General features: G+C 46.2%; 1 protein-coding gene across 1 annotated transcript in view; it reads right to left on the bottom strand.

Annotated features, from left to right (window-relative positions):
- Nucleotides 1-345: 345 nt before the first annotated feature.
- NLRP5 (NLR family pyrin domain containing 5) overlaps nucleotides 346-27,300 on the bottom strand; it is a 55,810-nt gene continuing 28,855 nt past the window's right edge. Inside the window, exons 10-15 of the mRNA XM_025368726.1 lie at nucleotides 25,664-25,834; nucleotides 22,763-22,933; nucleotides 13,579-13,749; nucleotides 10,016-10,186; nucleotides 4,381-4,551; nucleotides 346-758 (exon numbers count right to left, since the gene is read on the bottom strand). Coding sequence (XP_025224511.1) covers nucleotides 626-758; nucleotides 4,381-4,551; nucleotides 10,016-10,186; nucleotides 13,579-13,749; nucleotides 22,763-22,933; nucleotides 25,664-25,834 — 988 coding nt within the window. The 3' untranslated portion in view covers nucleotides 346-625. The remainder of the gene's footprint in view (nucleotides 759-4,380; nucleotides 4,552-10,015; nucleotides 10,187-13,578; nucleotides 13,750-22,762; nucleotides 22,934-25,663; nucleotides 25,835-27,300) is intronic.

Genomic DNA, 27,300 nt, shown 5'->3' with positions numbered 1-27,300 from the left:
AGGTCAGGAGATTGAGACCATCCTGGCTAACACCGTGAAACCCCAATTCTACTAAAAATACAAAAAAAATTAGCCAGGTGTGGTGGCGGGTGCACTACTCAGGAGGCAGGAGAGTGGCGTGAACCCAGGAGGTGGAGCTTGCAGTGAGCGGAGATCACCCCACTGCACTCCAGCCTGGGTGACAGAGCGAAACTGTCTCAAACAAAACAAAACAAAACAAAAAACAAAAAACCACCACTAGTTGTGGTACCCAAATTCAGGGGCTGCTTTTGAAGATCTAGGTCCTCCTAACCTCTCTGCTCCTAAACCATATCCTCACTAGTTAAGAAAACCACTACTTGACACCTTTTCCAAATGCTCTGTGTTTATTTCATTCCCTCTGTATGCTTTGAGGTAGGACTGACATTTCACAGATACTCAGTCCTATGACTTGAAGGTCTCCAGCCTTCAAATCCAGTAACCAAGGTATATTGAACAAAGAATCACTACCATTGAGGGCTTCATGAGAATCAGAAATCATTCTCCATCTTTGAGAAGGAACTCCCAGGGGCATGGCTTGCTCTGAGAAAACAGCATTTAAAGTTCCTCCATTAGATGGGTGTGAGTGGGGCAGGTTTCCATATCTTCAGTTTTTCCACCAGTACCGGTCATCTTCATCAAAAGAATGCCAGCTACCGTCAATTACGATTTGGGGCTTGAGCAGCTGCACTTCCTCCAGCAGCTTCTTTATTTGCACAGGGTACTGCCATTTCCACAGCCTGGGGAGACAGAGAGAGGACTCGCTACTGAGACATTGCTTTTGACTCTTCTCCCTTCCTCAAAATTCCTGGAAGCCTCGTCAAGGATCTCAAACCTTTTCTTGTACTCTTAAGGAACAGTAGTTAAAAGAGTTAAAGAAACCAATGACTGGCCGGGCGCGGTGGCTCAAGCCTGTAATCCCAGCACTTTGGGAGGCCGAGGCGGGTGGATCACGAGGTCAGGAGATCGAGACCATCCTGGCTAACATGGTGAAACCCCGTCTCTACTAAAAATACAAAAAACTAGCCGGGCGTGGTGGCGGGCGCCTGTAGTCCCAGCTACTCGGAGGCTGAGGCAGGAGAATGGCGTGAACCTGAGAGGCGGAGCTTGCAGTGAGCCGAGATCGCGCCACTGCACTCCAGCCTGGGTGACACAGCGCGAGACTCTGTCTCAAAAAAAAAAAAAAAGAAACCAATGACTAACAGAAATTCTTGAGTTTGCAGGATGGCAGACAATAAAAGAAACAGCTTGCTGAAACATGTAGACTCCCACCCCCTCTACTTATGAAAGAACTGGCTGAAATAGGCTAGAAAAAGTATGGCAAGGCTAGAGTTTGCAGAGAATGAGCTTGCTGATGTCACAGCCTGAATTTCCACCAGGTTTTATACTAACTCTCCCTAAATTGGCACATGCAACCCATGAGGTAGCATGAATAGATAATTACACATGCCCAAGGACTTTCCAGACCTCCCCTTTTCTTCTAATCACCTACTAATCTCAGAATCTACTTCCTGAACCTTTTCTAATAGAAATACTGCCTTGAAGCCAGCATGGGGAGACAGATTTGAGCTTGACTCCTGTCTCCTTGTGAGCTGACCTGCAGTATAGGGCTTTTATTCCCCCTCAAATCTCCAATGTCACAGTACTGGCCTCTAGCACATCAGGCAGTGAGCCACTTTTGCTTGATAACAGTAGCATGTTCCCTATAGAATAAAAGTAATTCTCTGCCTGTAAAGAAACTTGGACATGTCAGATACTACGCTGAGCTTTTAAAGGCACCTGCTCCTCACAACCGTCCTAAGCTGCAAGCATGATCCTTCAGTCCATCCATGAATTCCTTCCTTAGTGTCTCTGTGCCAGGTCCTGTTACAGGGTTTGGGAAGGTACAGTAAGCTCTCCCTTAATGTCATTGATAGGTTCTTGGAAACAGTGATTTTAAGCAAAACTACTACAGCAGATTCTCAAAGAACGTCATTTTCTTCAGAGTCATTGTCATAACCATGAGAAAACATTGGTTTCATTATATGTCGTTTTGCTTAAAGTTACAGTTTCTAAGAACGTATCCATGACATTAAATGACGACTTCCCATATAGGGATGGACAAGGCAAAGTTCCCCCCCTTACCAAGCTTACAGTCTACTAGAGGAGAAATAAACATATTTAAATAGATACATAGCACCACCCCCATTTCACAGATGGGGAAACAGAGCCACAACAGGTCAATCAGTAAATCTAGGTCTGACTTCTATCCTACTTCAACTACTAAGTCCCAGTCACCACTGATCTTTGTCAACTGCTATCATGCCTTGTAAGTCAAGGATACAAACACATTCTTTCAATAGCACTCCATCTTTTCAGCTCATTTTGTCACTAACAGTTCTGACCACACCAAGACTCCCAGATTCATTGAGCCATGTTTCTCAATCCATCTTCCCCATCCTGTCTTCACTTTCCTCCTATGATTCCAGGGTCTACCACAGCCACTTTTGACTTCTTCCTGGTTATATCCATGTGCTAGAATTTGAACCCTGGATAAACTCAACTGCCATCAGCTGGACCATACCAGGGAAAACAGTTACTCAACTGAGAAATTTTCTATTGATTATAAATATACCACAAGGAGGTCAGGCGTGGTGGCTCATGCCTATCATTCAGCACTTTGGGAGTCTGAGGCTGGTGGATCATATGAGGTCAGGAGTTTGAGATCAGCCTGGCCAACATGGTGAAAACCCATCTCTACTAAAAATGTAGAAATTGGCCGGGTGTGGTGGCACATACCTATAATCTCCACCATTCAGGAGGCTGAGGCAGGAGAATTGCTTGAACCCAGGACGTGGAGGTTGCAGTGAGCTAAGATCACACCACCACACTCCAGCCTGGGCAACAGAGACAGACTCCATCTCAAAAAACTTGAAGTAAAATACATAAATATACCACAACCAGCCTCAAATAGGCTATCAATGCTGCCAGCTGTATATTTCTCCAGTCAAGATTTTACTCCCTTCAAGTACAACTGTGTTCCTTCATGCTCAGGGATATCTCTGAACTCCTGTTTGTCAATGAATATGAGGTCCTAAATGACAAATGCGTTTTCTACCACTAAACACTGAAGACATCAATGAACTGTCACTTTCTTATGAAAGAAACTACTAGTCTTAAGAGATGGTCCTGAAGAACTTCTGTGAACTCCATCAACTCAGCCTTCTAGACTTGTACAAGGAGTGAGAGGGGAGGCTGAAATGTTGTATGTGAGCTACTGAAGAAATTTTCTGCTAGGTGAATTTGTTCAGTGGTGTTAAGTACACTCACATGGCTGTGCAACCATCACCGCAACCATCACCACAACCATCTATCACCAGAATTCTTCATCTTGCAAAACAAACTCTGCACCTGTTACACAACTCCCCAACCTCTCACCCCAATCCTTTGGAAATCACCATTCTGTCTCTATGAATTTCACTCTTCTACATACCTCATAGAGGTAGAATCCTACAGTATTTGTCTTTTTAGGACTGGCTTATTCTACTTGGCATGTCAAGATTCCATCATGTAGCATGTGGCATGTGTCAGAATTTTCTTTTTTTTTTTTTTTGAAACAGAGTCTCGCTCTGTCACCTAGGCTGGAGTGCAGTGGCTGGATCTCAGCTCCCTGCAAGCTCCGCCTCCTGGGTTTACGCCATTGTCCTGCCTCAGCCTCCCGAGTAGCTGGGACTACAGGTGCCCGCCACCACGCCTGGCTAGTTTTTTGTATTTTTTAGTAGAGATGGGGTTTCACCGTGTTATCCAGGATGGTCTCGATCTCCTGACCTCGTGATCCACCCATCTCAGCCTCCCAAAGTGCTGGGATTACAGGCTCCAGCCACCACACCCGGCCAGAATTTTCTTTTTAAGGCTGAGTACAATTCCATTGTAGGTATATACCACATTCTGTTTATCCTTTCATCCATGAACGCCTGGGCTACTTCCACCTCTTGGCAGTTATTGTGAATGATGCTGCTATGAATATAGGTGTGAAATCTGAGATCCTGCTTTTAATTCTTTTGGGTACATACTCAGAAGTAAGATTGCTGGACCATACAGCAATTCTAATTTTTCAGCATACACATTTATAATGTTCTTTCTGTACCTTTCCAGCACACTCAGAAGTAAGCCATGATATTAGGCACCTGGCCTCTATCTCCAGTATTCCTGTATCTCCAGCATCCAGCATGGTACTCAGAATGTAGTGGTCACTCACCAACAGAGTAAAATCTGGCTGCCAAGCCATGACCTCAACTTTTCCCCTAAACTGCTTCTTCACCAGCTAACAAGCCTGGAACAGAAGCAGCTCTGTGTTTCAGAAGGCAATTGCTGGGGACTTACCCAATTATTTGTAGGTTAGACGTGGGACAGGCAAAGGCCGAACACAGCTTCATCATTCCTTCGGGACTGAAGTTATTCTGTACCAGGTTTAGACTGGTCAGGTGCCGGTTGCAAGAAAGGGCCAAGGAGAGTGCCTCGCAGCAATCCGAAGTCAATCCACATGCCTTCAACCTGCAGGGTCAGGACACCCAGGAAATAACCCCAAAGATCAATGATGGATCCTTCGTTCAACCCGTACGAATTTCACCTTGATACTTTTCCTTTGGGAAAAAAAACAAAGTGGTGGGCTCTGCCTCCCAGTTTCTAGTTTAGTTGTTCTGATGAAAGACCCAAATATTTGGGTTTTTTTTTTGTTTTTTTGTTTTTTTTTTTTGAGATGGTGTTTCACTCTTGTTGCCCAGGCTGGAGTGCAGTGGTGTAATCTCGACTCCCTGCAACTTCTACCTCTGGGGTTCAAGCGATTCCCCTGCCTCAGCCTCCCGAGTAGCTGGGATTACAGGCACATGCCACCAAGCCTGGCTACTTTTTTGTTTTTAGTAGAAACAGGGTTTCATCATGTTGGCCAGGCTGGTCTTGAACTCCTGACCTCAGATGATCCACCTGCCTCGGCCTCCCAAAATGCTGGAATCACAGGGGTGAGCCACCGCGCCCGGCCAAATATTTGCATTTCTAACGAGTTCCCAGGTGAAGCAACCGTGCTTGGTTCTCACTTTGAGAAATGGCGGGTAACTCAAATTATAGCTGTGGAAGACAATGAAAGAAAGGCTGAGCGTGCCTGTTGCGAGGGAACATAACAAGGAACACAGACCTGCAGAGAAAGCAACACAGCACCTGAAGAAAGGTGAGAAGGCAGGAAGGACATTGACAAATGCATGGATATAAAAAATCACCTCTACACTGTGCTTGTGGAAAGAAGGGGACACATTTGAGAAACAAAGATGACTAGATGGCCAGAGCAGAGCCACAGATAGTGGTGAGAGCAGAGGCTGGGCACGTAGGTCATACTAAGGGTTTAGAATTTCACCTTAAGAGCAACAGAAAGCCAAGGGACCTCATTAAATAAAATAATGGCATTATATAGGAGTGTTCTTCTATTTTGAGGGGAGCACGCTGGTTATTTTGGGGTGGGATGTCAAAATCCATAAGTTGCTGTGAAATAGTTCACCAGAGGCCAGAGGCCAGAGGCCAGGCGCGGTGGCTCAAGTCTGTAATCCCAGCACTTTGGGAGGCCGAGATGGGTGGATCACAAGGTCAGGAGATCGAGACCATCCTGGCTAACACGGTGAAACCCTGTCTCTACTAAAAAAAAAAAAACAAAAAACAAAAAAAAAAACACGGCGAGGTGGCAGGCGCCTGTAGTCCCAGCTATTCGGGAGGCTGAGGCAGGAGAATGGCATAAACCTGGGAGGCGGAGCTTACAGTGAGCCGAGATCGTGCCACTGCACTCCAGCCTGGGTGACAGAACAAGACTCCTTCTCAAAAAAAAAAAAAAAAAAGTTCACTAAAATAGATATACTAAAATACTAATCATTGTTTAAATTAGGTGGTGGCTATATAGGTTTTACATGTCCTAATCATTCTAGATTGTGCATTTTGGATTTATTTTTTTTTTTGGAGACTGAGTCTTGCTCTATCCCTCAGGCTGGGGTGCAGTGGCATGATCTCAGCTCACTGCAACCTCCACCTTCCCAGTTCAAGCGATTCTCCTGACTCAGCCTCCTGAGTAGCTGGATTACAGGAGCCCGCCTGTGTTTTTAGTAGAGATGGGGTTTCATCATGTTGGCCAGTCTGTTCTCAAACTCCTGACCTCAAGTGATCCACCGGCCTCAGCCTCCAAAAGTGCTGGGATTACAGGCATGAGCCACCGCACCCAGCCAGAATTCTTATGATAGAGTAAAAAGTTCATAAGATGCAGCTCAAGTTATTTTAGCCACCTATGGCTAGACGGTGAGATTAGATTGTTTTTCATTTTGCTTTTAAAATAATATCTGAGCATTTATAAAGACAAAACATCCAGGAGGGAGGCTGAGGATAGATGCAAGGGGGAGGCAAATCCGTGATGGTAAAAGGTGCTGCAACACAAATGACTGCGGGATTCCCAACGTGGAGGAAACTAACCTCTGATTAACATGGGTCAAATTAACTACTGCAGGGATACTTTTGTTTTTTTGAAATGGAGTCTCGCTCTGTTGCCCAGACTGGAATGCAGTGGTGCCATCTCAGTTCATTGCAACCTCTGCCTCCCGGGTTCCAGCGATTCTCCTGCCTCAGCCTCCCGGAGTAGCTGGGATTACAGGTGCCCGCCACCAAGCCTGGCTAACTTTTGTATTTTTAGTAGAGATGGGGTTTTGCCATGTTGGTCACACTGGTCTCGAACTCCTGACTTCAGGTGATCCAACCCCCTTAGCCTCCCACAGTGCTGGGATGACAGGCATGAACCACCACGCCCGGCCATGCTTTATTGTGGGTAAATAAAGACATAGGGAAACCCTGTCTCTACTAAAAATACAAAAATTAGCCGGGTATGGTGGCGGGCACCTGTAGTCCCAGCTACTCAGGAGGCTGAGGCAGGAGAATCGCTTGAACCTGGGAGGTGGAGGTTGCAGTGAGCCGAGACCATGCCACTGCACTCCAGACTGGGTGACAGAGCTAGACTCTCTCAAAAAAAAAAAAAAAAATGAAGTGCTGATATATGCCACAACATGGATGAGCCTTGAAAACGAAGAAGCCAGCCACAGAAGGTCACATGGTGTATAATTCCATTTGTATAAAATACCCCAAATAGTCAAATTCATACAGAAAGTAGAGAGGTTGCCAGGGCTAGAGGGAATGGGAAATAGAAGGAGGACAGCTAAATGGGTACAGGGTATCCTTCTCGGGCGATGGAAATAGTCTGGAAGCTAGTAGAGGTGGCTGCACCGCACTGTGAACTGCTCTGGAATGGAATGTTTGCTACTACGTGTGAGCACTGACCATCCACTAGTCTTGTATGTACGCTGCTTATAACTCTCCGTGGCACCTGGGAAGGCGGTCACATTCCTACTGTGTTAGTAAGAGGCTTTAATCTGGGCACACACACCCACCCCCTTTTTTTTTTTTTTTTTTTTTTTGCACAACAGAGTCTCTCTCTGTCACCCAGGCTGGAGCACAGTGGCACGATCTCAGCTCACTGCAACCTCCACCTTCCGGGTTCAAACCTCAGCCTCCCAAGTCACTGGGACTACAGGCACCTGCCACCACGCCCAGCTGTGTGTACTGGTGCAGATCAGAGTTGGCTTCTTGAGAGAACGTTGAGGCTTTCAAAGTAAATGGTTTTATATTATTTGAAGGGGTGGGGGTCGTTTGTTAAGCATCCAGAAGAACAAGGTAGGTGCACATGTCTCCAGGGAATGAAATTGTTGTGAAATTGTCTCAGGTAGTAGGGAAAATGAGTGGACCAGATGACTAATGCTGGGAAAACAAGTTTATATCCATGACCCGATTGCACAGGACAGCAACTCGCCACTGCCTGTTTTGATCCTGTGATTCTCAGCTACCGAACAGCAGGTGCCGAGAGGGTGGAGAATGTGGTTCAGTGAAGCTTGGAGTGTTTGTAGGTGGACACAGTCAAGAACAGAAGGCTAAGGGAGAGACTACATTTAAAAGAAAAACAGGCTGGGTGTGGTGGCTCACGCCTGTCATCTCAGCACTTTGGGAGGCTGATACGGGTAGATCATGAGGTCAGGAGATAGAGACCATCCTGGCAAACACGGTGAAACCCCATCTCTACTAAAAATACAATAATTAGCCGGGCATGGTGGTGGGTGCCTGTAGTCCCAGCTACTCGGGAGGCTGAGGCAGGAGAATGGCGTGAACCCGGGAGGTGGAGCTTGCAGTGAGCCAAGATTGCGCCACTGCACTCCAGCCTGGGCGACAGAGTGAGACTCCATCTCAAACAACAACAACAACAAAATGCACAAAAAGAAAAATAGAACATGGAGCCAAAAGATAAATGACAGTATTATAGTAAGATAAGTAAGCCTTGATTTTATAAGAAATAAGATAAAGTTTAATAAAATCATAAAAATAAAACACAAAGTTAGAAGGGGAACTAAAGAAGGGGCATGACCACACAGAAAGTTGAGGAGACAGAGAATGAAGGCGTGATGAACTTGAAGAACAATGCATGACTTCAAGAAGGAAAGGGGTCCTGGCCAGGCGCGGTGGCTCACACCTGTCATCCCAGCACTTGGGAGGCTGAGGCCGGCGGATCACTTGAGGTCAGAAGTTTAAAAGCAGCCTGGCCAACATGGTGAAACCTCGTCTCTGCTACATGTATTAAAAAAGTTAGCTGGGCGTGGTGGTGGGCACCTGGAGCCCCAGCTACTCAGGAGCCTGAGGCCTGAACCCAGAAGGTGGAGGTTGCAGTGAGCTGAGATCGTGCCACTGCACTCCACTCCAGCCTGGGTGACAGAGACTGTCACAAAAAAAAAAAAAAAAAGGTTGGGGGGGGTGCCCAGATTAAAGCCTCTTAATACAATAGGAATGTGACCCGCCCCCAGTGCCATGGAGAGTTATAAGCAGCATACATACAAGACTAGTGGATGGTCAGTGCTCACACGTGATAACAAACATTCCATTCCAGAGCAGTTCACAGTGTGGTGCAGCCACCTCTACTAACTTCCAGACTACTTCCATCGCCCCAGAAGGAAACGCCAGACCCATTTAGCTGTCCCCCTTCTATTTCCCATTCCTCTAGCCCTGGCAACCTCTCTACTTTCTGTATGAATTTGACTATTTGGGGTATTGTATACAAATGGAATTATACACCATGTGACCTTTTGTGGCTGGCTTGTTTTCAAGGCTCATCCATGTGGTGGCACGTAGCAGGACTTCCCTTTTTTTTTTTTGAGACAGAGTCTAGCTCTGTCACCCAATCTGGAGTGCAGTGGCATGGTCTCGGCTCACTGCAACCTCCACCTCCCGGGTTCAAGCGATTCTCCTACTTCAGCCTCCTGAGTAGCTGGGATTACAGGCACCTGCCACCACGTCCGGCTAATTTTTGTAGTTTTAGTAGAGACAGGGTTTCCCTATGTTGGTCCAGCTGGTCTTGAACTCCTGACCTCAAGTGATCCACCCGCCTCGGCCTCCCAAAGTGCTGGGGTTACAGGCGTGAGCCACCGCGCCTGGCCTCAGCACTTTCCTTTTTACGGCTGAACCACAGTCCACCATACTGGAGAGCTGTCTTAAGCCCCCGGGTGGTTCTGATGCTCAAAGAAGTTTTAAGGACCACTCAGGTCATCACTTGCTTTCTGCCCGTCTTTGTCTCCAGACTGTTCACACTACAACAACAACGTCTTTTCACTTCCATACTTCTGCCACTTAGCACCAGGACTAGCACGCAGGGGTCGTTCAACAGGCAGTTGAGGGTTTTCTACCTCCAGACCTTGTTCCCAAGCATTTGCCACTTCCTCCGCCTCATCCGTAGGAGCCGAGCTGGAACTCACACCTAGATCTGTGGTGCCGCAAAGGTTGTCCTCCATCTAACTTGATGGACTTACGGAAACCAGATCATCATCCTTGTTCAAGCAACCTCACGCTGGGGTCCTCCCGCTCCTCCCAGCCCGGCCCGCAAACAGGAGCCCCAGGAAGTTACCCGAGTCTCGTCAGAACGCTCTTCTTTTGCTTCAGCCCCTCGCACAGCGCAGCGACCCCACCGTCACCCAGGGCGTTGTCCGTGAGGTCCAGGCTCTGCAGGTGTCTGCTCCTTGAGATCACACAGGACAGACTCTCACAGCACGCGGCGGTGAGATGACACTTCACCAACCTGCAAAAGGCGGGAAATAGAGCCGGTCTGCTTCTCTCCAGGAGAGTGAAGCAGCGGGAGAACATTCAGCAGCATCAGCTGCAGTTTCCTTTATTCCTTCCTGACGGCCCACTGTTCTGTCCACTCCTGTGAACGGCTTAGACCGTGTGGTGTCCGTTGGCTCCAGAGAGGGACGACAGCGGAGGGCGGGGAAGTGTCTGCTGTGATTGAAGGTATCTTTTTCTTTTCATTAATTATTATTATTTTTTTTTTTTGGAGAAGGAGTTTTGCTCTTGTCGCCCAAGCTGGAGGGCAATGGTGCGATCTTGGCTCACTGCAACCTCCGCCTCCCGGGTTCAAGCTATTCTCCCTGCCTCAGCCTCCCGAGTAGCTGGGATTACAGGCATGCGCCACTATGCCCGGCAAATTTTGTATTGTTAGTAGAGACGGGGTTTCTCCATGTTGGTCAGGCTGGTCTCAAACTCCCAACCTCAGGTGAGCTGCTCACCTCGGCCTCCCAAAGTGCTGGGATTACGGGTGTGAGCCACTGTGCCCGGCTTGTTTTGTATTTTTTCAAGACAAAGTCTCACTCTGTTGCCCAGGCTGGAGTGCAGTGGCACGATCTCAGCTCACTGCAACCTCCACCTCCTGGGTTCAAGCGATTATCCCGCCTCAGCCTCCTGAGTAGCTGGGATTACAGGCGCCCGCTACCACATCCGGCCCGGCTGAAGGTATCTTTAAAAGAAATGAGCACATCAGAGTTTGCTTCCACTTGGAGATGAGGTCAAGATTCTCCATGGGGGAGGAGGAGGGAAATGCAGGGAGGAGGAGAAATTGGAAAGCCTCTGACAGAGCCGCGACAGAGAGAAAAGGGGACGGAAGTTACTGAAATGCTGATAGGTCTAGAATCCAAAAAGGGAAGTTTTGTGCTTGTATTCCTAGGAAAAATGGGGAAAATGGGGAAAATGGGGAAAATGGGGAAGATGGGGTGGGTGGCCCCCAAAATAACATCTGAATGGTTTATCGCAGGAGAAATGACTGAAACGGCCTCCAAGTCTATCTTTAGCTTGGGAGGCTAAGGGTAGAATGATAGCACTGGGGCTGGGAGGGTCCATCTTCAGGAGCCATCGGGTCAAGAATAAAGAGGGATGCAGCCGGGTGCAGTGGCTCACATCTGTAATCCCAGCACTTTGGGAGGCTGAGGTGGGTGGATCACCTGAGGTCAGGAGTTCGAGACCAGCCTGGCCAACATGGTGAAACCCCATCTCTACTAAAAATACAAAAAATTAGTTGGGCATGGTGACAGGTGCCTATAATCCAAGCTACTTGGGAGGCTGAGGCAGGAGAATTGCTTGAACCTGGGAGACGGAGGCTGCAGGGAGCTGAGATTATGCCATTGCACTCCAGCCTGGGCAACAAGAGCAAAACTCTGTCTCAAAAAAACAAAAACAAAACACAAAACACACCAAAACCAAACAAAACACAAACAAAACAACAATAAAAACAAAAAAAACAAAAAAAAACCAGATGCAGTTGTGAGGGCCAACCCTTGAAGGTCAGGTGGGGGTGACCCAGTCTTTGGTGCCAGCATGGATAAATGGTGATGGAGAGATCCAGATAACCTCCCAGCACTTAAATGCCATCTCAAAAAAAAAGATGTCTCTAATTGACTAAGATTAAGATTCTACATCATGCAGAAGTAGGTCTTGAAACAACTCAGACAAATGGTGGAATTAATACTTGGGGGCAACTCAGAAGTTTGTGAACTAGAATCCATACCAAAGTCCTTTCTTTTATTCTTGGGGAGAGAGAAATCTCAAAATGATACCTCACTCATGGACCATTAATTCTACCTTTGTAATGAAAACGCAGATGCTACCAAGTACACGAAGGTTTAGAATGAAATCATTTATGCTTATGATGGAAACACTAGATATAAGGTACATGTCCAGCTTTAGGAGACTTTTAAAGTTTAGGATTTTTTTTTTTTTTTTTTTTTTTTTTTTTTTTTGAGACGGAGTCTCGCTCTGTCGCCCAGGCTGGAGCGCAGTGGTGCCATCTCAGCTCACTGCAAGGTCCACCTCCCGGGTTCCAGATTCACACCATTCTCCTGCCTCAGCCTCCTGAGTAGCTGGACTACAGGTGACCGCCACCATGCCCGGCTTTTTTTTTTTTTTTGTATTTTTAGTAGAGACACGGTTTCACCATGTTAGCCAGGATGGTCTCGATCTCCTGACCTTGTGATCCACCCACTTTGGCCTACCAAAGTGCTGAGATTACAGGCATGAGCCACTGCATCTGGCCAGAGATTTTTAAAGAATGTATCATTCAATGGAATACCTCACCGTACTTCATTATAATAGACATATCATCAGATGCAATGTGAGACCAATGCCAAAAGTTTTGGTTTCTTGGGAGTTCTATTTCTCCACTGGATATGATGGGGGGTGGTAGACTACATGAGATTAGATATACAAAATATTTAGTGCTCTGTATGCCACATGTTAAGAATGCATTCAGTGCTTGGCAGGGTGCGGTAACTCACACCTGTAATCCCAGCACTTTGGGAGGCCGAGGTGGGCAGATCACCTGAGGTCAGGAGTTCGAGACCAGCCTGGTCAACATGGTGAAACTCCATCTCTACTAAAAGTACAGAAATTAGCCGGATGTGGCAGCACACGCCTGTAATCCCAGCTACTCAGGAGGCCAAGGCAGGAGAATTGCTCGAACCCCGTATGTGGAGGTTGCAGTGAGCTGAGATCATGCCACTGCATTCCAGCCTGGGCAACAGAGCAAGAACAATAAATAAATAAAAAAAAAAATGCATTAAGTTGCATTAAGTGCTGACTACTACGATCCTTTCTTTGTAAACCATCAAATGCACGTTTGCATCTAGGACGAAAGAACCTCAGAAGACATTCAAACCACTAACAGGGATGACTGCATCATTGTGAGACTGAAGACTGATTTTTGCTCACTGAGCTCTTTTACTTTTTCCACAGTCTGTTTAATGATGGGATATTCCTATTCAATAGAAACATTTCAACAAAGGGTGAAGACATTTGAGCCCCAGAGGGAAAGAGATTAAGAGACAAGCACCCTCCCTTCTCCATATAGATAAATAACTGAAGATGAACTTAGGGCAAGATGCCTTCCTCTGAGGAACGGACAATGTTTAGGGACCAAGGGTGACTCAGAACTCATGGTACCTCCCATGAGGCTCCACTGGCCCTTCCCGTGCTCACCGTGGTGTTCACACCTCAACTTACCTAGGGTGCCGTCAGAAAAACGAGTGTCAGAGCTCACCCTGAAAGCAGTTTTTGGTTCCAGTCTCCGTGCTCCTATCTCTTGACCTTTCAGGAACTCCAGACCCCTGTATGATAGAGTTGACCCAACACCCATGGGAAACTCACTCCAGGTCCTGGAGATGACAAGATGGTTCTCTCATGACCTCACACAGAAGCTTCATGCCGTTGTCTTCCACAGGGTTCACGCTAAGGCTCAGGTGCGTCAGCCACGCGTTACCCATCAGCGCAAGTGCAAGAAAACCACAGCTAGCCGTGTCCAGGTTGCACCGATTCAGCCTGTGGGCGCACACACGGGAAAGAAGATCGGGACACTCATTCTCCGGCATGACCTCAAGTGAGCTGCTGCTCTCCTCCCAGCTCCAGTCTGCTTCTGTGTAGGAAGGGGTCATATTTGTTTTCTTTTTCTTTTCTTTTTTTTTTTCTTTTTTTTGAGGAGTCTTGCTCTGTCACCCAGGCTGGAGTGCAGTGGGGCAAGCTCTCAGTTCACCACAGCCTCCGCCTCCTGGGCACAAGCGATTCTGCTGTCTCAGCCTCCCGAGTAGCTGGGATTACAGGCATGGGCCACCACGCCTGGCTAGTTTTTGTATTTTTAGTAGAGTTGGGGTTTTACGATATTGATCAGGATGGTCTCGAACTCCCGACCTTGTGATCCGCCCCGCCTCGGCCTACCCAAAGTGCTGGGATTACAGGCGTGAGCCACTGTGCCCAGCCAGGTTTAAGACCTTCCCTCTGACAGAACCTGCCCAAATAAGGAGGAACCAGAAAACCGACTCTGGTAATACAACAAAACAAGGCTGTTTAACCTCCCCCAAAATCACACTAGTTCACCAGCAATGGATCCAAACCAAGAAGACATCCTTGATTTTCCTGAAAAAGAATTCAAGAGGTTAGTTATTAAGCTAATCAGGGAGGGATTAGAGAAATGTGAAGCCCAATGCAAGGAAATCCGAAATATGATACAAGTGAAGGGAGAAATATTTAAGGAAATAGCTTAAAGAAAAAACAATAAAAAATCAGGAATCTTTGGACAATTTTTTTTTTTTTTTTTTTTTTTGAGACAGAGTCTTGCTCTGTCACCCAGGCTGGAGTGCAGTGGCATGATCTCGGCCTACTGCAAGCTCCGCCTCCTGGGTTCATGCCATTCTCCTGCCTCAGCCTCCTGAGTAGCTGGGACTATATGCGCCCACCACCTCGCCCGGCTAATTTTTTGTATTTTTAATAGAGATGGGGTTTCACCATGGTCTTGATCCTCTGACCTCGTGATCCGCCTGCCTCAGCCTCCCAAAGTGTTGGGATTACAGGCATGAACCACCTCACCCGGCCTGATCACATTTTTAGAAATGCAAAATGCTCTGGAAAGTCTCAGCAATAGAATTGAACAAGTAGAAGAAAGAAATTCAGGCTGGGCACGGTGGCTCACACCTGTAATCTCAGCACACTTTGGAAGGCCAAAGTGGGAGGATCACCAGGTCAAGAGAGTGAGGCCATCCTGGCCAACATGGTGAAACCCTGTCTCTACTAAAAATACAGGCTGGGCGCGGTGGCTCATGCCTGTAATCACAGCACTTTGGGTGGCTGAGGCAGGTGGATCACCTGAGGTTGGAAGTTTGAGACCAGCCTGACCAACATGGAGAAACCCCGTCTCTACTAAAAATACAAAAAATTAGACAGGCATGGTGGTGCACATGCCTGTAATCCCAGCTACTCGGGAGGCCGAGGCAGGAGAATTGCTTGAACCCAGGAGGTGGAGGTTGCAGTGAGCCGAGATCACACCATTGCACTCCAGCATGGGCAACAAAAGTAAAACTCCATCTCAAAAATAAAATAAAATAAAAAGTATTTTATTTAGCTGGTTAAGTTAGCTGGATCTGGTGGCACGTACCTGTAGTCCCAGCTACTTGGGAGGCTGAGGCAGGAGAATCGCTTGAGCCCAGCAGGCAGAGGTTGCAGTGAGCCGAGATCACACCATTGCACTCCAGCCTGGGCGATGGAGCGAGACTCTGTCTCAACAACAACAAAAAAATTCAGAACTTGAAGTCAAGGTCTTTGAATCAATCCAGTCCAACAAAGACAAACAAAAAAGAATAAAAGAATAAGAAAATATGAACAAAGCCTCCAAGAAGTCTGGGATTATGTTAAATGCAAACCTAAGAATAATTGGTATTCCTGAAAACAAAAAGAATTCCAAAGGCCTGGAAAACATATTTGGGTGCATAATTGAGGAAAACTTTCCTGGCCTTTCTAGAGACCTAGACATCCAAATACAAGAGCACAAAGAACACCCGGAAAATTAAAAACTTTCCTGGCCTTTCTAGAGACCTAGACATCCAAATACAAGAGCACAAAGAACACCCAGAAAATTAAAAACTTTCCTGGCCTTTCTAGAGACCTAGACATCCAAATACAAGAGCACAAAGAACACCCGGAAAATTAATCACAGAAAGATCTTTACCTAGGCATGATGTCATCAGGTTATCCAAAGTTAAGATGAAGGAAAGAATCTTAAGAGCTGTGAGACAGAAGCACCAGGTAGCCTATGAAGGAAATCCTATCAGATTAACAGCAGATTTCTTGACAGAAACCCTGTAAGCTAGAAGGGATTGGGGCCCTCTCTTCAGCCTCCTCAAACAAAACAATTGTCAGCCAAGAATTCTGTATCCAGCGAAACTAAGCATCTTATATGAAGGAAAGATACAGTCTTTTTCAGACAAATGCTGAGATAATTTGCCATTACCAAGACTCCACTAAAAGGAGCTCTAAATCTTGAAACGAATCCTGGAAACACATCAAAACAGAACCTCTTTTAAAGCATAAATCACACAGGACCTATAAAACAAAAATACAAGTTAAAAAGCAGAAACAAAAAAAAAAAAAAAAAAACCCAAGGTACACAGGCAACAAAGAGAATGATGACTTCAACAGTACCTCACATCTCAATCCTAACACTGAATGTAAACGGCCTAAATGCTCCACTTAAAAGATACAGAATGCAGAATAAATAAGAACTCACCAACCATCTGCTGCCTTCAGGAGACTCACCTAGCACGTAAAGACTCACATAAACAAAGTAAAGGGGTAGAAAAAGGCATTTCATGTAAATGGACACCAAAAGCGAGCAGAGGTAGCTATTCTTAGGTCAGATGAAACAAACTTTAAAGCAATAGCAGTTAAGGAGACAAAGAGGGACATTACATAACGGTAAAAAGGCCTGTCCAACAGGAAAATATCACAATTCTAAACATACATGTGCCCAACACTGGAGGTCCTAAATTCATAAAACAATTACTAATAGACCTAAAAAGTGAGATAGACAGCAACACAATAATAGTGGGGGACTTCAATACTCCACTAACAGCACTAGACAGGTCATGAGGCAGAAAGTCGAAGAAACAATGGATTTAAACTATACTTTGGAACAAACGGACTTAACAGATCTATACGGAACATTTCATCCAACCACTGCAGACACACGTTCTAATCAACAGTGCATGGAACTTTCTCCAAGATAGACCATAACAGGCCATGGAATGAGCTTCAATAAATTTAAGAAAATTGCAATTATATCAAGCACTCTCTCAGACCACAGTGGAATAAAACTGCAAATCAACTCCAAAAGGAACCTTCAAAACCACACAAATACATGGAAATTAAATAACCTGCTCCTGAATTAGCATTCGGTCAAAAATGAAATCAATGTGGAAATTAAGAAATTCTTCAAACTGAACAACAATGACACAATCTATCAAAACCTCTGGGATACAGCAAAGGCAGTGCTAACAGGAAAGTTCATAGCCCTAAACGCCTACATCACAAAGACTGAAAGAGCAAAAACAGACAATCTAAGGTCACATCACAAGGAATTAGAGACAAAAGAACAAACCAAACCCAAACCCAAACCCAGCAGAAGAAAGGAAATAACCAAGATCAGAGCAGAATTAAGTGAAACAAACAAAAAGATACAGAAAATAAATGAAACAAAAAGCCGGTTCTTTGAAAAGATAAATACAATTGAAAGACCATTGGTAAGATTAACCAAGAAGACAAAAGAAAATCCAAATAACCTCACTGAGAAAGCGGACAGGAGATATTACAACTGACACCACTGAAATACAAAAGATAATTCAAGCCTACTGTGAACACCTTTATGCATGTAAACTAGAAAACCTAGAAGAGATGGATAAATTCCTGGAAAGATACAACCCTCCTAGCTTACATCAGGAAGAATTAGATATCCTGAACATACCAATAACAAGCAGTTAGATTGAAATGGCAATTAAAAAATTACCACCAAAAAAGTCCAAGAACAGACAGATTCACAGAATTCTACCAGACATTCAAAGAAGAATCAGTACCAGAATTGGTACCAATCCTTTTGACACTATTCCACAGGATAGAGGAAGAAGGAACCCTCCCTAATTCATTCTATGAAGTCAGCATCACCCTAATACCAACACCAGGAAAGGACATAACCAAAAAAGAAAACTACAAACTGATATCCTTGATGAACATAGATGCTAAAATCCTTAACAAAATCCTAGTTAACTGAATCCAACAACATATCAAAAAGATAATGCACCATGATCAAGTGGGTTTCATACCAGGGATGATTTAACATGTACAATAAATGTGATATACCACACAAACAGAATTAAAAATCACATGATCATTTCAATAGATACAGAAAAAGAATTCGACAAAATCCAGCATCCCTTTATGATGAAAACTCTCAGCCAAGTTGGCATACAAGGGACGTACCTTGACATAATAAAAGCTATCTATGACAAACCCACAGGCAACATAATACTGAATGGGGAAGAGTTGAAAGCATTCCCTCTGAGAATCAGAACGAGACTGAGGTCTTCTGAGCAGGCTGTACCATGGTCAAGCCATCGTGATCTCTGTGACCCACACGTACACATCCAGAAGGCCTCTTGGAGCCAGAACGTCTAGGACAACAGGAAAACCACAAAAGAAAAACAGCTAGGTCCTGTCTTAGCCGATTAGCCAGCCTTGAACATTCTACCATTGCAACATGCTGTACCCTAACTGATCAATCAACCTAGTGACCCTGTGCCCTGTGACCCCTCCCACCTTGTGACAATGCACCTTGTGACATTCTTCCCCTGCCCACAATAAAAAGCCCCAAACTGTAACTTTCCAGTGCTTACCCCTAAACCTATAAAACTAGCTCCAATCCCACCACCCTTCACTGACCCTCTTTTTGGACTCAGCCCGCTTGCACCTGAGTGAATAAACAGTCCTGCTGCTCACACTTAGCCTGTTCAGGATGTCTCTTCACTTAGGCACGTGCATAACGAAGACAAGGATGCCCACTCTCACCACTCCTCTTCGACAGAATACTGGAAGTCCTAGCCAGAGTAATCAGACAAGAGAAAGAAAGGGCATCCAAGGCAGTGAAGTGAAAGTCAAACTGTCGCTGTTGGCTGACGATATGATCCTTCACCTTGAAAGCTTTAAGGACTCCTCCAGAAAGCTCCTAGAACTGATAAAAGAATTCAAGTTTCTGGATACAAGATTAATGTGCACCAATTAATAGCTCTTCTATACACCAACAGCAACCAAGTGGAGAATCAAATCAAGAACTCAACCCCTTTTACAACAGCTTCAAAACACAACACAACACAACACAACTTGGGAACATACCTAACCAAGGAGGTAAAAGACCTCTACAAGGAAAACTACAAAACACTGCTGAAATAAATAGACAACACGAACAAATGGAAACACAGCCCATGCTTGTGGAAGGGTAGAATCAATACTGTGAAAATGACCATACTGCCAAAAGCAATATACAAAATTCAATGCAATACCAATACCACCATCGTTCCTCACAGAATTAAAAAATTCTAAAATTCAAATGGAACCAAAAAGAGCCCACATGGCCAAAGCAAGACTAAGCAAAAAGAACAAATCTGGAGGTATCACACTACCCGATTTCAAACTATAAGGCATAGTCACCAAAACAGCATGGTACTGGTACAAAAATAGGCACATAGACCAATGAAACATAATAGAGAACCCAGAAACAACCCCAAATACCTACAGCCAACTGATCTTTGACAAAGCAAACAAAAACCTAAAGTGGGGAAGGACACCCTTTTTGACAAATGGTGCTGAAACAATTGGTTAGCCACATGTAGGAGAATGAAACTGAATCCTCATCTCTCACCTTATACAAAAATCAACTCAAGGTGGATTAAAGACTTAAACCTGGCTGGGTGCGATGGCTCACGCCTGTAATCCCAGTACTTTGGGAGGCTGAGGTGGGCAGATCAGGAGTTCGAGATCAGCCTGGCCTACATGGCAAAACCCCGTCTCTACTAAAAATATGAAAATTAGCTGGGCGTGGTGATGGGTGCCTGTAATACCAGCTACTGGGGAGGCTGAGGCAGGAGAATCACTTGAACCTGGGAGGCGGAGGTTGCAGTGAGCCGAGATCGCGCCATTGCACTCCAGCCTGGGCGACAAGAGTAAAACTGTTTAAAAAAATAAAAATAAAAAAAAGACTTAAACCTAAGACCTGAAACTCTAAAAATTCTAGAGGATAACATTGGAAAAACCCTTCGAGACATTGTCTTAGGCAAGGATTTCATGACCAAGAACCCAAAAGTGAATGCAATGAAAACAAAGATAAGTAGCTGGGACTTAATTGAACTAAAGAGCTTTTGTACAGCAAAAGGAACAGTCAGCAGAGTCAACAGACAACCCACAGAGTGGGAGAAAATCTTCACAGTCTACACGTCTGACAAAGGACTAATATCCAGTCTACAATGAACTCAAATCAGTAAGAAAAAAACAATCCCATCAAAAAGTAGGCTAAGGACATGAATAGACAGTTCTCAAGATAGACAAATGGCCAACAAACATATGAGAAATGCTCAACATCACTAATAATCAGGGAAATGCAAATCAAAAGCACAATGTGATACCCCCTCACCCTTGCAAGAACGGCCATGATCAAAAAATAAAAAAAAAAACACAGTAGATGCTGGGGTGGATGTGGGGAACAGGGAACACATTTACACTGCAGGTGGGAAAGTAAATTAGTCCAGCTGCTATAGAAAACAGGGTGGAGATTCCTTAAAGAACTAAAAGTAGACCTACCGTTTGATCCAGTAATCCCACTACTGCGTATCCACCCAGAGAAAAAGAAGTCATCATTCGAAACAGATACTTGCACCCTTACGTTTATAGTAGCAGAATTTACAATTGCAAAATCTTGGAACCAACCCAAATTCCCATCAATCTAAAGAAACTATGGTGTGTGTGTGTGTATACATATATATCAATGAGTGGATAAAGAAACTATGGTGTGTGTGTGTATACATATATATATCAATGAGTGGATAAACTATGATGTGTATACATATATATACACACACATATATACATATGCATATCACACACACACGATGGAATACTACTCAGCCATAAAAAGGAATGAATTAACAGCATTTGCAGTGACCTGGATGAGACTGGAGACTATTATTCTAAGTGAAGTAACTCAAGAATGGGAAACCAAAGATTGTATGTTTTCACTGATATGTGGGAGCTAAGCTATGAGGATGCAGAAGTGTAAGAACGATACAATGCACTTTGGGGACTTGGCGGGGAAGAGTGGGAGAGGGATGAGGGATAAAACACTACAAATAGGGTGCAGTGTATACTGCTCGGGTGATGGGTGCACCAAAATCTCACAAAGAACTTACTCATGTAACCTGACCAGGCATGGTGTCTCACGCCTGTAATCCCAGCACTTTGGGAGGTTGAGGTGGGCAGATCACCTGAGGTCAGGAGTTTGAGACCAGCCTGGACAACATGGCAAAACCCTATCTCAACTAAAAATACAAAAATTAGCCGGGCATGGTGGCGCATGCCTGTAATCCTCATTTACTCGGGAGGCTGAGGCAGGAGAATCGCTTGAACCTGGGAGGGGAGGCAGAAGTTGCAGTGAGCTGAGATCGCGCCACTGAACTCCAACCTGGGCAACAGAGCAAGTCTGTCTCAAAAAACAAGAACTGACTCATGTCACCAAACACCACCTGTACCCCAATAACTTATGGAAAAATAAAATGAGAACTGCATTTGTCTCTATCACTAGCAATGAATAAACGCAGTAGTAATCAACACAATTGATCCTCATTATTCATGGATTCTGTATTTGTGAATTTTCCTACTTGCTAAAATGTGTTGGTATTTCTCCAAATCAACACCGGGAGTGCTCAGTCCTTCCTGGACACGCATGTGTGCAGAGCAGAGAAGAACTTGAGTCTCCAGGCGCCCATGTTGCTCCCAGTGGAGGCTGAACCGATTTCAGCTCTCCGCTGTCAACAAGTGTCCTTTATGAGGGTCTTTAGTGCCATGTTTGTTAGATTTTTGTGCTTTTTGTGGGCAATTTTCTTTTCTTTTTTTTTGTGATGGAATCTCACTCTGTCGCCCAGGCTGGAGTTCAATAGTGCGATCTCGGCTCACTGCCACCTCCACCTTGCAGGTTCAAGTGATTCTCCTGCCTCAGCCTCCTGAGTAGCTAGGATTACAGGCATGCACCACCACGTCCGATTAATTTTTTTGTATTTTTAGTAGAGACAGGGTTTCGCCATGTTGGCCAGGCTGGTCTCAAACTCCCGAGCTCAAGTGATCCACCCGCCTCAGCCTCCCAAAGTGCTGGGATTACAGGCATGAGCCACCATGCCCCGCTGCAATTCTGTTGTTTAAAATGACCTCCTAGCATAGCGCCAAAGTACCCTCCAATGCTGGGGAGGGTGGGGAGGCTGTGAGTTCCATCACCTGTCTCAGGTGGGCTTTGTCAGGCACGAGTCACGGTGCCGTTGGTCATGCGCTCAATGTTAACGAATGAACAATGTGTATCAAGTAAAAGCCATTGAACGGAAACAAGAAATACAAAGTTTTCAACTGATGAAAACGTGAGTAGAGGTTCACAGGAAGTTAACCCTGTACCTCTCCCAGGGGCAATGGCTCTGTGCTGGCTGGTTTAGTGCTCAAGGGTGACTTTGTAGAACGTGATGACCTCCAATTATGAGAATTGACTGTCCGTGAACAAATGACTTCCCACTGTAAGATAACACAAAGGCAGACACAGAATTTTCCAAGAAAGGATGACATCTAGGAGATGTGAACAGAATTCGGCACATACTAGGTCCCTTCATACGACGATGTCCACACTCCACCCCACTGCTTTCTGCTGAGAGCTACACCACGCTATGTTAGAAAGCTAGGAAGTCCTCACAGGGGAGCAAGCCAGACTCACATCAGCCTCCGCAGACTACAGTGGGGAAGCCTCATGGATCGACACAGCAGATTCACACCTTCGTTCCCCAGGTCGTTGTTGGATAGGCACAGGTGTGTCAAGCTCCGGTTGCTGATGAGGGCTGAGGCCAGACTCTGGCAACCCGTGGCCGTGATGCCACAGTCCTCCAGTCTGCAAGGAGAGCGCCCCAGAGAGGACATGATGAGGTACCTTCTTCAAGTTCCATCTCTCCCCCTCCTTTGCAAAGAGGGGAAAGACATATCATCCCCATAGTTGGCATGTCCTTGCAGACATAAGGTGAAGTCACATCCTCTGTGCCTTCGACTTGCAAACTCAACTCCAGTGTATCAGTCCCAAGAAAATACTCTAAGTATCGTGGGTGATTAGATCTGCCAGTCACAACGGGGAATGGCTGGGCAACCTGGGTCTGCTCGCTCCTCGGCCATTTCCGGTCCCCACATGGCCATGATGTAAGGCTTTGCCAAAATGAGTAATTTTTCCAATTATTTACTTATTTATTTTTATTTATTTGAGGCAGAATCTCACTCTGTTGCCCAGGCTGGAGTGCAGTGGCATGCTCTCAGCTCACTGCAATCCCCACCTCTCAGGTTCAAATGATTCTCCTGCCTCAGCCTCCTGAGTAGCTGGGATCATAGGCGTGCACCAGCATATCTGTCTCTACTAGAAATACAAAAATTTGCCAGAGTTTCACCGTGTTGGTCATGCTGGTCTTGAAGCTGGTCTCGAACTCCTGACCTCAGGTGATCCACCTGCCTTGGCCTCCCAAAGTGTTGGGATTACAGGCGTGAGCCACTGTACCGTGCCAATTTTTCCAATTTGAAAGTACACTTAGGCCAGGCACCATGGCTTATATGTTTGTAATCCCAGCACTTTGAGAGGCTGAGGCGGGAGGACAGCTTGAGCCCAGGAGTTCGAGACCAGCCTGGGCAACATAGCAAGACCCTGTCTCTAAAAAAAATTAGCCGGGCGTGGTGGTATGTGCAAGTAGTCCCAGCTACTTGGGAAACTGAGGCAGGATCATCCCTGGAGCCTGGGAGAGGCTGCAGTGAGCTGTGATTGTGCCACTGTAGTCCAGCTGGGTGAACAGAGAGCAAGACCACCCCCTAAAACAGTACATTTAACACATCATGACCCTGAGACATAAACCACATACTCTGTCTGCTTTTTTAAAGCTTAGGAAGTTTTTTTTTTTTTTTAGACGGAGTTTCACTCTTGTTGCCCAGGCTGGAGTGCAATGGCATTACCTTGGCTCACTGCAACCTCTGCCTCCTGGGTTCAAGCAGTCTCCTGCCTCAGCCTCCTGAGTAGCTGGGATTACAGGTGCCCTCCACCACGCCCAACTAATTTTTTTTGTATTTTTAGTAGAGATGGGGTTTTACCACATTGGCCAGGCTGGTCTTGAACTGCTGACCTCAGGGTGATCTGCCCGCCTCGGCCTCCCAAAGCACTGGGATTACAGGCGTGAGCCACCACACCTGGCCATTTAAGCAGCTTTTTACGTAGCACTGAAGTGATTCCAGACACAGTCTGCTACATGGAGTGAAAGCCCCTTCCCGTTGAGAATATGACACCCAAGACTGAGAGCTCAGGGTGTGATGGGGCCTCACCCCGTCACCCTCTAAGCCTGGATGTCTCATTGGTGACACCAGCACTGCCATCCAGCTAAGATTAAAGGTCACCTAGTGCTGTGCTGTCCAGAATGGGAGCTGCTAGCCCCACATGGGTACTGAGCTCTTGACATGGGTCTAGCGTGATGAGGAAACTGACTTCCCCATTTAATTTAGATTTGGCTGGCCACACGTGAATACTGGCTGCTACGCTGGGTGGCTAACCTGAATCGGACCCACCCTTGACTCCCAGCATCACCATCCAAGCACTGTCCAACTGTGGGACAAGTGACACAGCCTTTCCAAAGCTGTGTCATCTGTCAACTGGGTTACCAACAGCACCTGTTCCATAGACCTGTTCTGAGAACTCAGCGAGGAAGGGTTGGAGGGATTTTAGTGCAGTGCTTGGCACAGCTCAGTGAGCATTGAATAGCGGGTGCTGTAACTCTGCTGCTGCTTCTCCTCCCCCTCCCTAGATCAGTTATCAGTAAGCAAGTCATGTCCTTTGGGCCAGGCACGGTGGCTCACACCTATAGTCCCAGAACTTCGGGAGGACAAGGCGGGAGGATCGCTTGGGCCCAAGAGGTCGAGGCTGCAGTGAGCTAGGATCTTACCACTGCACTCAGCCTGGTCAACAGCAGAACTCTAACACGGAAAAGGAAAAAGGTGACATCCCTTTAGGCGTCAGGGTGCAGAACTGCCGCCCCTCGCATTTCCACTTGGAGGCATTTCTGCTAGAACAACACAGGCCTGGGCTCATCCCTGCTCTGGGCTCCTTTGTCTCCAGAGGAGGAGGTGTGATTGGGATTTTGGGTGATGCTCTGCTCAGACCCTCCTTTTTGAGCCTCTCTGTGCCCAGAAGCCCAGAATTCAGGAGCTCTGGCCTGGACTTTACCAGTCAGAGGGGAGACTGACCCCACCCACATTGAGTGACTGAGTGGGCATCTCTCTCCAGTCGTGGGGCCAAGCATTCACTAACCCACAGTGTAAGCTGCACACATAAGCCTCACGCCCAAGAGAGCTTTATCAGGAGGGAAGGTCATTATTCAATTTCCATCTGACTGATTCCCGCTTCCACCTTGTATCTCCAATTTAGAATTTGGCAGCAAGAACAGATGTTTATCAGGTCACTCTTACACCCCCGACACTGGGGGCAGTCTCGGGAGGTCCCAACTTCCTTCCTCACCCTGTTTGTGCATCTGCTCATTCCCCTCCCACCATGACTGGAGAATCGAAGTTACGATAATCCCGGTGGAAAGGAAGTGGCACTCACGTCAGCTTCTGCAGGGCGCACTGGGAGACCCTCAAGGCATCACTGAGAGGTGTCACTCCCTGGTCTGTCACCTCGTTTCCTGCCAGGCTCAGAGACTTCAGGCTGGGAGAGGTTGTAAGGATTTGGGAGATCTTCAGGTAACAGGCGTGGGTCAGTCCACAGCGATCCAGCCTGCAGAGACAGGCAGCATCTTTTCTGACAATGTGTATCTTATTTATTCTTTGAATCCAAGCTCCAGCTCTCTGCGCTTGTGATGCAGAGAGTGAGCAAAAGAGTGAGCATGTAGCTTCCTCCAATCTGTTCCCAGATAAAACCCCACACGAGGTCAGGCACAGCATTTCCGTCCTGAGACAACATCTATGCTTTGGCCAATTTCCCTGGGTTACATCTTTTTAAAGTACAGTTCCCTGGCTACCAGGCAAACACACACATGGTGCAAAGCAAATTCTTCTTATTATTCTTCGATGTTAGTTGATGTGCCAACTAACAAAACTCAAAGCAGGGCTTGTACTTGTCTGTCTCAGAATACCATATTTGGGAGGGTGCAGCAGGTGGATCACTTGAGGTCAGAAGTTCGAGTCCAGCCTGGCCAACATGGTAAAACCCCCATCTCTACTAAAAATACAAAAATTAGCCAGGTGTGGTGGTGCACGCCTGTAATCCCAGCTACTTGGGAGGCTGAGACAGGAGAATCACTTGAACCCGGGAGGCAGACATTGCAGTGACCTGAGATCACACCACTGCACACCAACCTGAGCAACTGAGCTAGACTCAGTCTCAAAAAAAAAAAAAAAAAAAAAAAAAAAAGGAAAAGAAAAAAGGAAAAGAATACTATATAAACATTAAATAGTTGTATCTCTAGACCAAGCTAATCTAATGAACAAACCACCTTCCCAGGACTTACAAACCACAGTGAGAGCCCCAAACCGGAACCAACCAACCAATGTGTCCCTGGACAGGGGAATGGTTTAACTGTGGTACTTCATAGCATCGAATGGCTGTCGCCAAGAGAAAGGAAGAAAATGTCAAACACTTGACTGCTTGGCTGGATCTCAAGCACTGATGGAGCAAAGCCCGTCTCAGGCGACGACATACCACACTGATTTCACTGTAAGAGCATTGTCAAGGCCGGGCGCGGTGGCTCACGCCTGTAATCCCAGCACCTTGGGAGGCTAAGGTGCACGGATCATGAGGTCAGGAGATCAAGACCATCCTGGCTAATATGGTGAAACCCTGTCTCTACTAAAAAAAAGAAAAATACAAAAAATGAGCCGGGCGTGGTGGCGGGCACCTGTAGTCCCAGCTACTCGGGAGGCTGAGGCAGGAGAATGGCGTGAACCCGGGAGGCGGAGCTTGCAGTGAGACTCTGTCTCAAAAAAAAAAAAAAAAAAAAAAAAAAAAAAGACCGGATTGGGCAACCAAACGAGACCTTGCCTCTGTATAATTTTTTTCTTCTTTTTTTTTTGAGATGGAATCTCACTCTGTCACCCAGGCTGGAGTGCAGTGGCGCTCTCTGGGCTCACTGCAAGCTCCGCCTCCCAGGTTCAGGCCATTCTCCTGCCTGAGCCTCCCGAGTAGCTGGGACTACAGGCGCCCGCCACCACGCCCAGCTAATTTTTTTTTGTATTTTTAGTAGA

Source organism: Theropithecus gelada, chromosome 19 (genome assembly GCF_003255815.1).
Source record: "Theropithecus gelada isolate Dixy chromosome 19, Tgel_1.0, whole genome shotgun sequence".
Classification (NCBI taxonomy): Eukaryota; Metazoa; Chordata; class Mammalia; order Primates; family Cercopithecidae; genus Theropithecus; species Theropithecus gelada.
The sequence above is the reverse complement of the archived record's forward strand: the minus strand, read 5'-3'. Positions and strand labels throughout refer to the sequence as shown.